Below are 14,127 nucleotides of genomic sequence, written 5' to 3'. Positions count from 1 at the left end.
TTAAATTGAAATACATAGACAAACAATTATATTATCATTTTAAAGGAAGAAGTAATAGATATAAAGAAGAAACATAATAGTTTTGGTTAAGGGTCATGGAAGTTGTTAAACTATTTGTAATATCATAAATTATTTCTATAATAGATTCAAACAAATATAATATTACATTTCTTCTAATTTAAAAGTGATTCAAGCTTTGTATATGGAAATGAAAATATTGGCTTTTGAACAAGTGATGGAGAAAGGTTTGAGATTACAAATGTCATTTTTTTGACAAAGGTTGTTTTTTGGTTTTCTATGTTACAAATGTCTGCTCTGTATTTTGCTTTAATGGTGTGGAAGGAAATCTTTAGTTTTAGACTTGGCTTGGATGTGAATAAAAATATAATTTATAAGAAATAAGTGAGAAAAGAAATTGAGAATAATAAGTTATGGACTTTGACTTGATGATCAAAGGAATAAAGTCTTATTTTTATTAGGCTAGTGCTCATTGTTCTTCATGGTCATTAAGTTGACAAGTTTTTATTATATAAGACAAGTTATTGGAAGTACCCTTGGGTGTAAGTGATAAATTACAAAGGACAATGTTATTTTAATTGAAAATATTTAACAAAGAGTTGGACAATTATGGTATGTGTATTTATAGTGAAAGTGTGAAACAAGCGGGTTAGGGCTTGGTTAGGGTCGGCCTATGTTTTAGAATCTTAGCCCTAGCCCCACCTAGAAGGCATTATTAGGGGGCCGGCCCTAAACTCTGGAGGGGGCTTTAGTTGTGAGGGCTTTATAGAGCTTAGGGTCGGGTCGTTCAGGGCCGGATTAGGGTCGTTAGGGCCAAATTCCCACCCCTACTACTGCTCAACATTTACCAGCAAAAGAAAATATATAAAAAACCAAAAATATTCTAAGAAACTAACTTGAAAGCAAAGTAAAATATGAACCATATTATTTTATTCGTTCAAAATTCTTTCCGGCAGAGGCGTATCATTGACCTCAGGAACTTTTCACCACAAATGCACATACCAGACCAATAACAATGAAAACCGACAATAATTTGCATGAAAAATTCAAACCCACCTGACCAACTCATCGAAACGATTTGGGTACTCTACTAATTGACATTAACTAATGTCAACAAGCAATAATTTAAGTTATATATGAGCTCTAACAACCATGTATAAGTTAGAGCTCATATCCAAAAATAGCTAGTAGTATGATTATTACGAAAATCTTGAATTCTATCAAAATTCCTTTCTTAATAATTTTTTTTATATAAAAAAGACAACACAACCAAACTCAAGTAGTCAAGACTAAGAACTTAATTAATAAAATGTTATGCATTAAAAAACTAATTGTTTTTTACTTGCATAAAAATATATGTCAAGTAATTCATGACACATATGCACACTTGGTTCCCATTTTTGCTACCGATACCCAACCATTCAAATGCAAGTGTCATTGTTGCAACAAATTATATCAAGAATCGATATAATCAAGAATCGAGCAATTATCAAATTCTATAAATTCTAACACATTTCTTTCAATACCATCAAACTACTACACAAATTCACTTAGATTTTCAATGAGATTATTGAGGGATAGAATACCTACAGTGTTATGCAATTATCTCATTTTAACACACAATTAAAAAATAAATAAATAAATAAACTTACCTGTTCAAGCAAAATTGAAGGAATAATATAGTTGCTTCAATGTTGTTTAATGGCGAATCCAATATATTAATTAACAATAACTAAATATCAATTGTTGGATGAAAGCATCACCTACAACCCAAAAGAACAAAATCTATTTAGCTTTTCATACAATTACGACAACAAAAATGAAAAAGTAAACACATATTAATTAGATTATTAACAACAAAAATCAGGAGCATTCAAACAAAATAACAAAGGTAAAGTGGAACCTAAGAGATTCTCCTCCTTGCGACAACAATAGAAAAATATTTTTCTATGATGATATATATTTGATTTTCACAATGTAAAAGAGGTACGTGGAACCATTCTCAATACTTACACTATAACCCATTTAAGAATACGCCCACATACGTTTCAAACCGTTAGAAGGAAATTAATTAAGCACTGACTCCAAAACCGAAACCCCATTTTTTCAATTAAATTCAGAAGACCCTTAAATGTTTTGTAACCGAATATCAATGTCAACTTCCTTGTTTCAGAAAGCAACTTTATATCATGTATTTGAAGCTTGTTACATTGTCACTATTTCGATTGTTGATAACACATTTTATTAATATCGTATATGCTATTTTCCCCCCTAGTTGTCTCACAATTATCAGATTTTTAAAAAGTTCAAATTGGGTGACATCCATGTGAATTTTGTGAATTGGGTGAACTGTGTTCAACATGTAAAAAGCTAAAAAAACAATTGAGTATGCCAAGCCCACCCTAGTTTTACATGAGAATTACAGTGGATAATAAAAACAAATCATTAGGAATACTGTTTCTTAAATGGTCAGGTTCATCACTGTTTTCGTTATAGTTGTCGTTAATGTCATCGAAATCTTCTCTACCTTATTGCCTTGTTAATGTCGTTGTCGTTAATTTGCAGAAATAACAATCACATGCCTTCAGAATTAGTAAACTTAGAAGAAAGGCTTGAGGAATAACATAAGTGAGTTGAGTCCAAGTAAGTAAAAATACCAGCAAAAATCATCATTTCTATAGTAACCTAAATTACTCATATCCCAGCAAGAATAGATACCTTGATGTAAAATAGATACACAATAGAAGAATAAGAGAAGAAACATACCAATTTCAATAACGTACATATATATTCGAAAACTCGATCAAGTTGGTATAGACAAAAATACATGTACAAAAGCCATGAATCAACCATTCAATCAAGAGAAAATAAAATAAAAAATGGTATTGGAGACCGGAGAGTGAGAGAGAGAGAGAGTAATAGTACAATCAATTTAATAGTCCTAACATTTTTCTTTTGATTGGGATAGACATTGGCATTGGAGAAAACCCCTTATGTCAGATTATTCTTTAATTCTTCAATACTTTTTATTGTCTAAATGATGAACATGCACGTTATAGCATTTGAAGAACGACGAAATAACCATTAAGTTGTGTTGGGAGTAAGGCTGAAGAGATAAGTCGCTTTCCCTTGAAATTTAGAGCTTTTACTACATAATACCACCCCCATAAGTTAATTTAAGCAAGTGCAAAGTATAATTTTTTTTATGGACTGTAATTTACCTTTAGTAAGGAGATGGTTTGATGTGGTAGATGCTATAATTCTCAAGGGAAAGAGCCTCAAAACTCCCAGTTACGTTGACACATTGCAAGCCTGAAAAACTTTAAATTTGAACGATGAAATCAAACCCAATATGTGTACCTGCGACTAACCTAGAAGCTGTTTGCATCAGGTTGACTAAAACACAGTTAAGATGAGGAGAATCATTTACCAAAGAGAGTCCAACAGTACCACTTGAAGGAGGTGGCATTCCTAAGATGGTGGAGCCCATTACATCCACAGCCACCGCATCCATTACTTTCACTTTGTAGCTCCTGAGGTCCTCCATTGTCAAAATCCCACTAGCTTCTGTCACATCCTTGACAAAGCTCTCACCAACAGTCCCATTGTAGAATGCTTGAGGCCCGTATTCTGCTGTTGCCTCCAAAGTGTGGGCAAGTTCAATATTGTAGTAGGTATCACCTTTTTGCAACAATTCCCCATTTGGTGCTAACACTTGACGCAGGCCAAGGTCAGTCGTGATCATATCCCCAAAGTTCTTTATGGCTCTTGCAAACCATATTTCAACCATTGACAGTGCACCCAAATACTTCAACCATATTTCAGTCATGACCACAAACCATCTCTGTCGAGTGTTATAGCAGGTTGGAATAGTGTTCTCCAAGCAAGTTTCCCATATTTCAACCAAGCTTCATGCAAACCTGCAAACCTGCTATTTCTCCTAGAATTCCCATTGACAGTGCACCCAAATACTTGGCTTCCGGGTTCTTTGCATACATGTCCTGTTAACACATTTTTTCCCCTTATAAACCAATATACATTCAAAACACTGTAAGACTTTGCAATATATATATATATAGGGAGGAAGGAAGGAAATTCATACTTGAAAGCGTGAAAAGACTAGTTAATGTATTAACACAATATGACCAGGATTATATATTCCCAATTGATATGCTGCAGTGGCCAAAAAACAGACGGTTCCATACGCCTTGGTTATCGGAGGAAGTGACTTATAGAATCTGTAACATCGTAAATAGTGGAATGGTTGTTAGCATGTCGGAAAGATATTTAAATTCAATACTTTCAAATGATTCGATTGGGGCCTGAAGATGATAGCTAATGGAGAAAGGAGAAAAATCAAACTAATCGAAAATAGATTGTAAATCATAAATAACTTACATGAGAACTCAATTATGAATACAATAACAGCATGCCCACCACTGTTAGTATTAATAATAAGTACTTATATAATTCATATATTGCGTGAAAGAAGAAAGAGATGAGTGTCTAGAGATTTTTGAGTCGAGAAGAAAAAATGAGGAGACAAAAAAAGAAGATGAAAGGAAAGAAGTTATTGTTTACCAAAATAGGGGAGACGAAAGGGAAAATGAGTAGAGTGTATTTATGATAATTAAAGTCTAATTTATGAATAATTAATATAGACGTATAATTCGTATATTGCGTGCATTTGGTTTTCGACTTGAATTTACACAAACACCCTCTTTTTCCTATGTTAAGTTAAAGGTATAAACGGTACGTAGTAAAAATTGAAATGACCAAATAGTCTTTTTTAAAGGCATTGAATAATTTGTTTGAATATTTTATCAAGGGTATTTAGTGGTAGAAAAAAGGCTGGTCCAATTTAAAAGCTCATGTTAATTATGGTGTACTCTACTAATTAAGATATGAAAAATGCAGGTGTTACAGCTCTCATGGTGGTGGTGTGGTGGCAGCCTTGGACCATGGTAGTAGAGTAAGAAAGACAATTTATTTTTGCAAATGTACCCCCATTACTAATTTCTTAAGTTGTTATCCACATGGGGTTTTGTAGTGGCATGATTCTGTCTTGAAATAGCATTGGGATTTGGGCCGGACTTAGCTTAACCTACAGGGCCGCGCGGCACCAGATTGGGATGGCAGCACGTGGTCGCGGTACGGAAACCCTACACATGGAGGGGAGTGGACCAGGAGATGAAAAGACAGGTGGAGGGTTGAGATGAAAGGTGGTCGCGGTACGGAAACCCTACACGTGGAGGGGAGTGGACCAGGAGATGAAAGGACAGGTGGAGGGTGGAGACGAAAAGTGGTCGCGGTACGGAAACCCTACACATGGAGGGGAGTGGACCAGGAGATGAAAAGACAGGTGGAGGGCTGAGATGAGAGGGGGAGGGGATATAAAAGAGAAGAGAAGAGAAGAAAGGAGAGGGGAGAGAAAAGAAAAAGGGGGTGGAAAGCGGGCAAAGGAGGGCCAAGAGGAGAAAGAGAGTGTCTTGGGAGGAAAGTGGAAGATAGCCATTTGTAATCAGTAATCTAAAGAAGAGTTTGCCATTACCATTTTGTGTTGTAACATTTGGCGCCGTCTGTGGGGACGACAAGATAGAAATGGCACCAAAGAAGCGATTGGGTAGCCCCGAAAGAAGAGAGACGGAGCAAACGCCGGAGGTGATGGAAGAAGGAGAGGGAAGGGAGGAGGAAAGAGCGGAGGAGGAGGAAGCGCTGCTCACGCGAAGAAGAAATGGGGATTTGAGAGAGGAAAATGAGGAGTCGAGGAGAGAAAAAAGAGAGAGGGAGGAGGAAGGTGGGAGGAGACGTAAGAGGAAGTGGAGAGAAAAGGGGAGGGCGAGGAGCAAGGACCGGCCTTGGTGGACAATCTCGCGGGTCGGATTAACAATGGAGCAGTCCGGAAAATGATTAATGGCAATGAGAGAGGCTTAATCTTCAATGCGCATTAAGGGCCCAAACGGGCGCGGCGATCGAGTGGTGGCAGGTTTGAATCGCGAATCCCGGGCGGACGCGATATGGACGTCCGAGGTACCAAAACGCTTCAACCGGCCGAGGTTCGAGAGGTATGACGGCACGGGGACCCGCGGATCACATCCATCACTTCAGATAGCCAGATGCCTCGCAAGAGGCGAGGTATGATGGTTCGGTGCATGATGTTCCCGGCTAGCCTTTAAGGGTGGGGCCTCCGACTGGTACTATCGATTACCCTCAAAGAGCATAACGAATTTCCAAGAGCTAGAACGGGCATTTGTGGACCATTTTATACATCAGAAGAGGAGGGTGGTAGACATCGCGGCCCTATTCAATGTTAGACAAAGATCCGCGGAGTCGGTCAGAGAGTATCTGTGTCGCTTCAAGGCCGAGACCTTAAAGGTGGAGAATCTGGATGAGAGAACGGCGGTAATAGCGTTTGAAAGGGGGCTGAATTTAATGATCCCATCAGTCGGTGGCTAAGAACGAGATTGCGAACTTGCACGAATTATACCCGCGGGTAGAAAAGTACATCAGGTACGAAGATACCATGCAGAAGGAATCGAAGAGAGGAGGCAAGACAGTATCAGCAGTGGAGAAAGAGAGGGAACGCGGTAAGACTGGGGGAAAAGACCGGGGCAAAGAGAGATACCGCGGACAATCGTCGAGGCCGGAAAGAGGGAGGGAAGTAGTTCGAAGAGAACAGAGGGAGAGGAAGCCATACCACGAATTGGAGACCGTCCCGCTGACGAGACCGCTGAGTGAGATATTGCCGTTGATAAAAAACGCGTAAGGATATGAAGCGGTCGCGAACCATTCCGGCTGAAATGCCTAACAAGCCATACCGCGACTATCACTGTGCACAATCAACGAGACCAACGATTGTTATGCCTTAAAATGGTTAGTCCAGATTGGTGGAGAAGGGATGCTTAGGGAATTTGTGGGTGAACCTCAAAATAGGGAGCGAGCCGCCGGGCTTAATACCGGGAACTATAAATGTTATTTTCAGCGGGAAGCATCGAGCCATAATGCCCACCGAGACAAGGTCGGAAAGGACCGCGAAAGTATCCAAAGCAGTCAACGAGTCACACCGGGGACGAGAGATACGAGAGGAGACAATGGAAGAGACAATTACATTCTCCAAGGCAGACCTCCGAAGCCGTGGACACACCGCATGAGACGCGCTGGTCATTACAAAGCGATGGGTAATTATGTGGTCAAAAGGGTTCGGTAGATCGCGGGCGTTACCGCGGATTCATCGTTCAAAGGGGCTCTAGAGGAGATGGGAATCGACCCGGGCAACCGGAGACCTCCGAGGACAAACTTGTACGGGTTCAATGGGGAGCCGCCACCGAGCCTATGGGGAACTCTTGCCGCCAAGAATCATGGGACTGCTGATGTTGTTCTCCGGTTTATGGTGGTCGATTCCGCCCCAAAGATAATGCAATCCCCGGGAAGGAGATGGATACACATGAGATGAGGCAAAGGGCGCCGACGCACTTATCAAGTTATTCGATTCCCTACCCCAAATGGGCACATATGAGGTCCCGCGGAGATCGGTGGCATCCAAAAAATAGTCACTTAATACAATCAAAAGGATGTCCCGCTGGACCGAGGATAAAGCCGCGAGCCGGGGAAGAGGGCAGCGTGCAGAAGAATGTGGGGCCGTGGAAGAGGGGAGCAAAGCCGCGGTGACCCCAAAACTTTGATGAGATAGAGACAAGAAAACGGGGCGGGGAGGAAGAGAAGTTCACGCCGATAGGTCGAAGTTTAGCAGAGGAATGGAGGGAGAAACCGATACAATGCTTCAGAGAAACAAAGACGTTTTTATGCGGGGGGATGAGGATATCACCGGGTTTAGATCCAGATTGGCTTGTCATCCCCGCATGAGGGAGGGAGGACGCCGGGCGGTGAGACGTAAGATGAGGGGTGTGAGGCCCAAATACGCCGGAAGGAATCCGGAAGAAGTTATCGTTGAAGAACGCGGAATTATAAGGGATGTGGAATTCACGGACCGGTTGTCCAACATTGTCGCGGTCCCAAAGAAGAATGGCAAGGTCGATGTGTGTTGACTTCACGAGGCGGAATTTGGAGTGCCCAAAGGACAGTTATCCGATGCCGCGAGTTGACGAGTTGGTAGACAGGACGGCGGGGTTCAGCGTGTTCTCATTTATGGATGCATCGATGGGGTACAACCAGGTGGCGATGTATGGTCCGGACCAGGAGAAGACCTCCTTCGTAGTGGAAGGAGGCACCTACTGCTACACGAGAATGCCGTTTGGGTTGAAAAATGCAGGGGCCACGTTCCAGCGCCTGGCGGAGAAGATGTTCGAGGGCAAAATTCGCAAAGGTATTGAGGTGTACATCGATGATATGGTGGAAAAGAGCATGACGGAGCAGAACATTTGGAGGGTTGGAGGAGACATTCGAATACCGCTGGACCCACAATTTGAAGCTCAATCAGAAGTGTACATTTGGAGTGACCACGTGGAAATTTCTAGGTATATTGTGATGCGGCGGGGGATAGAGGCAAACCGAGCAGCAGATTAGGTCATTGGTAGAGATGCCCTCGCCAAGCAGACAAGAAAGGAGGTGCGGCCGGTCATCGGAAGGGTCGCGGCCTCAATAGATTCATATCGGTCGCCCCGACAAATGCAGTCACTGACCGACCGGTTGAGGAACTCCGCAGATTTCATGGACGACAGAGTGTGAACATGCATTCCAGGGCTCAAAAGATATTTGGGGAGATCCCCTTGTTGTCGCTGACCGAAGAGGGAGAGAAATTGTATCAGATCTAGGGTCACGATTACGCAAATTCCCTCGCTCGTTCGAGTAGTGGATAAGATAGAAAGACCGGTGTATTTTGAGCAAGACGATGTTGGATGCGGAAACCCCGTATAGTCGTGGAGAAAGCACCGCCTTTGATATTTTCGGCCCTGAAACTAAAGCCCTACTTCGAAGCACACTCAGTGATCGTGGTCACAAACTTGCCCCTTAAGCAGGCTCTGAGGGCAGAGAAATCTGGAAGGATGTTGAAATGGGCCGTGATGCTGAGTGCATATGAGATCCAGTATCAAGTTAGGACAGCAGAGAAAGCTCAGGCCCTGGCCGAGTTCTTGGCGGAGTTCCCCGCAGAGGACCCTACTTGGGGGGAGGAGATGGTGTTGGAAAACGAGGGAGCAAAGGAACCTGATAGCGCGGACCCATGGGACGAAGGTAACGGTTGGAGAGTGTTTGCCGACGGGTCAGCCACAGATGCAGGCAGTGGAATAGGAGCAGTATTGGTTACGCCAGACAATAACAGGCTAGAGCTGACGATGAGATTGGGGTTCGCGGCATCCAATAACGAGGCAGAGTATGAGGCGGTAATCGCTGGCATGGGAATGGCAGAAGGCTTGGGGCTGAAGAAACTCACGGTGTATTCCGATTCTAATTTGGTGGTGTGTCAGGCGAATGGAGGATTCGCGGCACGGTGTCCCCGGATGGCGAGATACTTGGAGGTCCTCCGGAGGTAGCGCCGGTTCGCGGAGATTCGGGTTTATACATTTGAACCGTGGGAGAGAACTCCACGCCGATGCCCCGGCATATGTGGCGCCGCCATGCCGGGATCCGGGAAGGAAGGACTATAGAAGTGAAGACCGGATGCACCAAGTATAGAGGAACCGATTGGGAGTAATGAGTAATCGCGGAGAGCGGCGAGGGTGGATGTTGCCCATCAAGCGGTTTTGACAGAAGGGAGAATGTGGATCCTGTGGAGAGACGAAGGTTGGAAACGGCGACGGCTCGGAGATACACCTTAGCTGGGGAGAATTATATCGAGGAATTTCAAAGGGACCTTTGTTGAAGTGCTTGGGCCGGATCCGGCTCGGGGAGGTGCTCGCCGAAGTTACACAAAGGGGGATCATGGAGCCACTTTCAGAAAGAGCGACGACAAGATAACCGCTTTTATCGACGGCAGGTTACTTCCGCCTCACATGAAGAGAGACGCTGTAGAATTCTCCAAAAAATGTGAGAAGTGTCAGAGATTTTCTCAGTTGATATGGGCCCCAGCAGAGCCGCGACAAGCAGGTCCAAACCCATGGCCATTCGCGATGTGGGCCCTCGACATAGTGGGACCGTTGCCCATGGCCCGCGGCAAGAGGAGGTTCTTATTGGTCGCGACCGATTACTTTACAAAGTGGATTGAAGCCGCAGCGCTGCAGCAGGTGAAAGAGGTGCAGGTGATCAAGTTTTTGTGGGAAAATATCATTTGCCGTTTTGGGTTGCCCTATGCTATAATCGCGGATAATGGAACCCAGTTCACTGGTTCAAAGGTTAGGGGTTTCCTGCAAATGTATCACATCAAACAGGGATTCTCAGCCCCATACAACCCCGAAGGAAATGGGCAGGCGGAGTCCTCTAACAAAACCATACTCAACAATCTCAAGAGAAAACCGAGAGGCGTGAAAGGGTCCGGGCCGGATTTAACTAAGTCGGCATCTTGGGCCTATCGGACGACCTAACGATCATCCACCGATGAGACCCTTCGCGATTGGCATATGGAGTAGAGGCCGCGGATACCAACCGAGATGGTGGTGGCGACCACTAGGACCCGCGGTGTGGAGGATAAGTCAACCGGGGCATTTTGGCCGCAGACTTGAACCCCGGCAGAGGAAAGGAGGGACAAGGGGCCACAAGATCGGGTTGGAGGAATATCACCGCCGCGAGCAGAGGAGACGCAAAAAAAGTCGAGTGAGTGAGGAGATTCGCGGTGGGAGACAAGGTGCTTCGGAGAGTGACTCCCAAAGACCAAAAAGCCAGTGAGGAAAGTTGGGCCCGACGTGGGAGGGCCCTACGTGGTGGTCGGGTAGGGGAACCGCACCTACAAGTTACAAACTTTGGAGGAACAGTGGTGGATAAGCCGTGGAATGTAAGGTTGTTGAAAATATTTCATGAGTGAATGTAACGAGGGAGACCGAAAACCGCATGAGCTATTTGTACATATATAAAACCGTAGAAGACACTTTTGAGGTGAACTATTATTGTTTGAGTCTTCATTACCCCTTAGAGTGAAGGGAAGGGGGGGGATGAGCCCCCCAAGGACGAGAGGTCCAAACCTTAGAGGGGCAAGAAGGAGTTGCCCCACTAAGGTAAAAGTCTCGGTAGGGGTGAGGAGGAGTCACCGCTGAACCCATTGGAGATTAGGCGTGAGGAAGCAAAGAGGCTTCGCGATGCCGCTGGGCGAGTGCCTGCCAGAGGTAGAGAGAGCCACGGAGCTCCAAGTGGGGCGTGGGGCGGACAAATCAAACATCCCCAACCGGCGGGGAGGGATGCGCTAACGGAGGCCAGTCTTTACAAGGGTAAATACACACACAGATAGCAGAAAATACAAGGAACAAAGACAATCAGATAAAAGGGAGCAAAAACATAATATGTACATCCCTACTGGCGGGAGCGAAAATACAGTAACAAGTAGCGGAAAAAGTATGACAACACATAGCATCAAGAGACGCCTAGCCAGGGCACAAACAGGCTATATTCAAGGAACAGTACTTTCCAGAATCACCGAATCGGCGGCTTCTTCTATGATTAGGTCCGGCAGCCGTGTCTATAGCCTCGGCTACCCGTTCGGTGGCGTCCCCTCCCGCCGAGCCGAAGTCCCCGTGACCGCAATAACGCCCTCGATAGCGAGCGGCGGTGGGTGCCAGGAAGAAGGCCTTCTTTGGTGAGACGGTCAATCTCTTCCTCGACCCTTGGCCACCCTCTTCGCCCGGGCCCGGTAGATATCCCGAGCTCGTCCATATCGGCCTCATCCGCGCGATGGATTGCCGCAAAGAGCTTCCCGGTGCTTCCGAGAAAGGGGAGTCCAGAGCGCAGGCTTTTCTTGAAGCGGACTCGCTACTGAGGGCGGCAGCGCTCATATACGCCCGGATGGGCGGCCTCTGCTGGTCCTCGGCTTCGTCTTGGGGCCCGGACCTTGTCTAGGTCCGCGGCCGAGTTCTTCTCTGCTAACAGGGCCACCTCCTTATCAAGTTCATCGATCCGCGCCCTGGCACCAAATAGGCCGCGGATCATGAAGGATATATCCAAACTCATCTGAAGAAGATAGCAAAAGTCAGAAAACCTAAAGAGAGAGAAGAAAGAGGTCGAATGTAAAGAAAGTAGTACCTTCTCCCAGCCTGTGTAGAAGGAAGTCCGGTGAGACTCAAAGGAGCCACCTTCGGCGTATGCCATATCTGTGGGGAGGTGAGACCCATAGAACAGGGAAGAAGCCACTGCCGGGTTCTTCAAAGCGGAATCCTTGACAGTCAGGGAGCGGTTCCGGAGCTTGAAGGAGGGGCAAAATAGAGGAATGGGCTCGTCGGCCTCCTTGTCGGTGCAGGACGCCACCTCCTTCCCGGGACGTTGTTCCACTTGAGAAGGCGCGGTAGGTGGGGGCGCGGCCTTAGATGGAGGGCCTTCTCCAGGGTCGGATGGCCGTGGACGTTTGGAGGCGGGGGGAGGAGATGGGGAACAGATGGTGGATCGGGGCAGCGGCGACAACGTCCTCATCCGAGTCGCTATCAAAAAGTTTGCGTTTGTTAGCCCCCATGCTTGAAGGGGGAGAAGAGGGGGAAGAGGAATGAGATGGGGAGTATTGGTCTTCCCAAGTCTTCAGGGAGCGGTACGGAGTGGGGGCTGCGGAGCTATGAGCTGCACGGGCGAAAGCGTGGGGGTCGGTGTGAAGAAGCGGCGGGCGGCGTTTTTCCGGGGAAGTGACACGGGGCTTTCTTTCTTTAGGGGGAAGGGGACGGAAGAATGGGGCGCTATATTTCCCTATGGATGCTAGCTCAGGATCGGAGAGTAGGGGAGTAGCGGTGGCCGGGTCAATGCCGAGTATCACGGACTGAGCCGCGCCCAAATCACGAATCTTCTGGAAGGTCGTGGAAAAGATGTTGTCGTAGGGTCGCGATATCGAGTCGGGCCGCCAACCTGAAAAAGACAAAACAACAAGTTGAATTATTGCCGAAAGACATATTTCAATGGGGATAGATAAAGAGCGGGACTCACCTCTGGGGAGGAAAGACAGGTGACGGAGGTTCAACTCAGGTGGAAGATCCGCGGAGAGGAATTTCCCGGATATATAGAGAGGGTAATGGTGCCACAATTTGTCGGAGGAAGTGATCACGAAGGATAAAAGTCTGTTTTTAGGTATGAAGCAGAATGAGTGATAGCCCATTAATCGACTTCCTTGGTACTCTTCTTGAGGTAGAAGGGCGGCCATGTCGCGAACCGTTATCCGAGGTACTTCCGAGCGGTTGTAGTGGTTCGCGGCATACATGACCCTCTAGAAGTTGCCAATACCTTGGCATGGGGGGATGTTAAAATGATTGCACACCTCGACATCAAGACGAGTGAGAGGCAATCGGAGGCCGGCGACAATCTGGCCGACCGTGGCCACGAGACACCCTGGCTTGTGGGGAACCAAATGTGGGTAATAAGTTAAATCGGGCACGTGCTCTAAAATGACGTCAGCGGGTATCCCGTAGGCCGCTTTAACAGCCTCAAGATTAGGTCTACGACTACGTGGTGGTGGCGGCGGAAGGGTAAAGGCTTGCCCGGAGGTAGAGGGGCCTCGGTCCGGCCGGGGCAAGGCTGCGCGGTGTAAGGAGGAGGAGGAGGTGGCGGATCTAGAGACGTACATCGAGGACGGTGGAAGACACAGTCCACAAGAAGGCAAAAAGGGGAATGAAGATGAACAGGTTTCAAACACAAAGGGAAATACGCACTATAACAATTAAAGGTAGCCAAAGAGAAGGAGACCAACCTGAGGAAAAGAGAGAGCAACCGGAGCAAGAGTGTCAGCCACAGGATTTGAAGAGATCGACCGAGCGAGCGACCGGAGCTAGGAAGACAGAAGAAAAGTGGAAGAAGAGGGGAAGAGGAATTGGAAGGCGAAAGAAGGGCTAAGTGAAAGAGAGAAGAGAAATCGAGCGGGCTTTTTATAAGAGGGTAAGGGCAAAGGGGTAATTGCAGGGGTGCTGAAATCGAGGGGACACCAAAAGGAGCCAGCCAACGAAAGACATGTGGATGCACGCGAAACGAAGGGTCAGAAGGTGAACCCACATGAACACTCGTGAACCCAGCTGTGAGGGGGAGAGGGAAGACCACGGTCGG

General features: G+C 46.1%; 1 protein-coding gene across 1 annotated transcript; it reads left to right on the top strand.

Moving 5' to 3' along the window:
* The first annotated feature begins 8,873 nt into the window (after positions 1 to 8,873).
* Positions 8,874 to 9,506, top strand: LOC147479379 (uncharacterized). The gene has a single exon (XM_086578405.1). It carries the CDS (start codon positions 8,874 to 8,876, stop codon positions 9,504 to 9,506), a length of 633 nt encoding a protein of 210 aa, XP_086434531.1.
* The last annotated feature ends 4,621 nt before the right edge of the window (positions 9,507 to 14,127 follow it).

Source organism: Coptis chinensis, chromosome 8, assembly GCF_015680905.1.
Source record: "Coptis chinensis isolate HL-2020 chromosome 8, ASM1568090v1, whole genome shotgun sequence".
Taxonomy (NCBI): Eukaryota; Viridiplantae; Streptophyta; class Magnoliopsida; order Ranunculales; family Ranunculaceae; genus Coptis; species Coptis chinensis.
The sequence above is the reverse complement of the archived record's forward strand: the minus strand, read 5'-3'. Positions and strand labels throughout refer to the sequence as shown.

What these genes read in the sequence shown, in the direction of transcription:
- LOC147479379 (XM_086578405.1), top strand. Translation starts at nt 8,874, where the DNA reads ATGCGGAAACCCCGTATAGTCGTGGAGAAAGCACCGCCTTTGATATTT.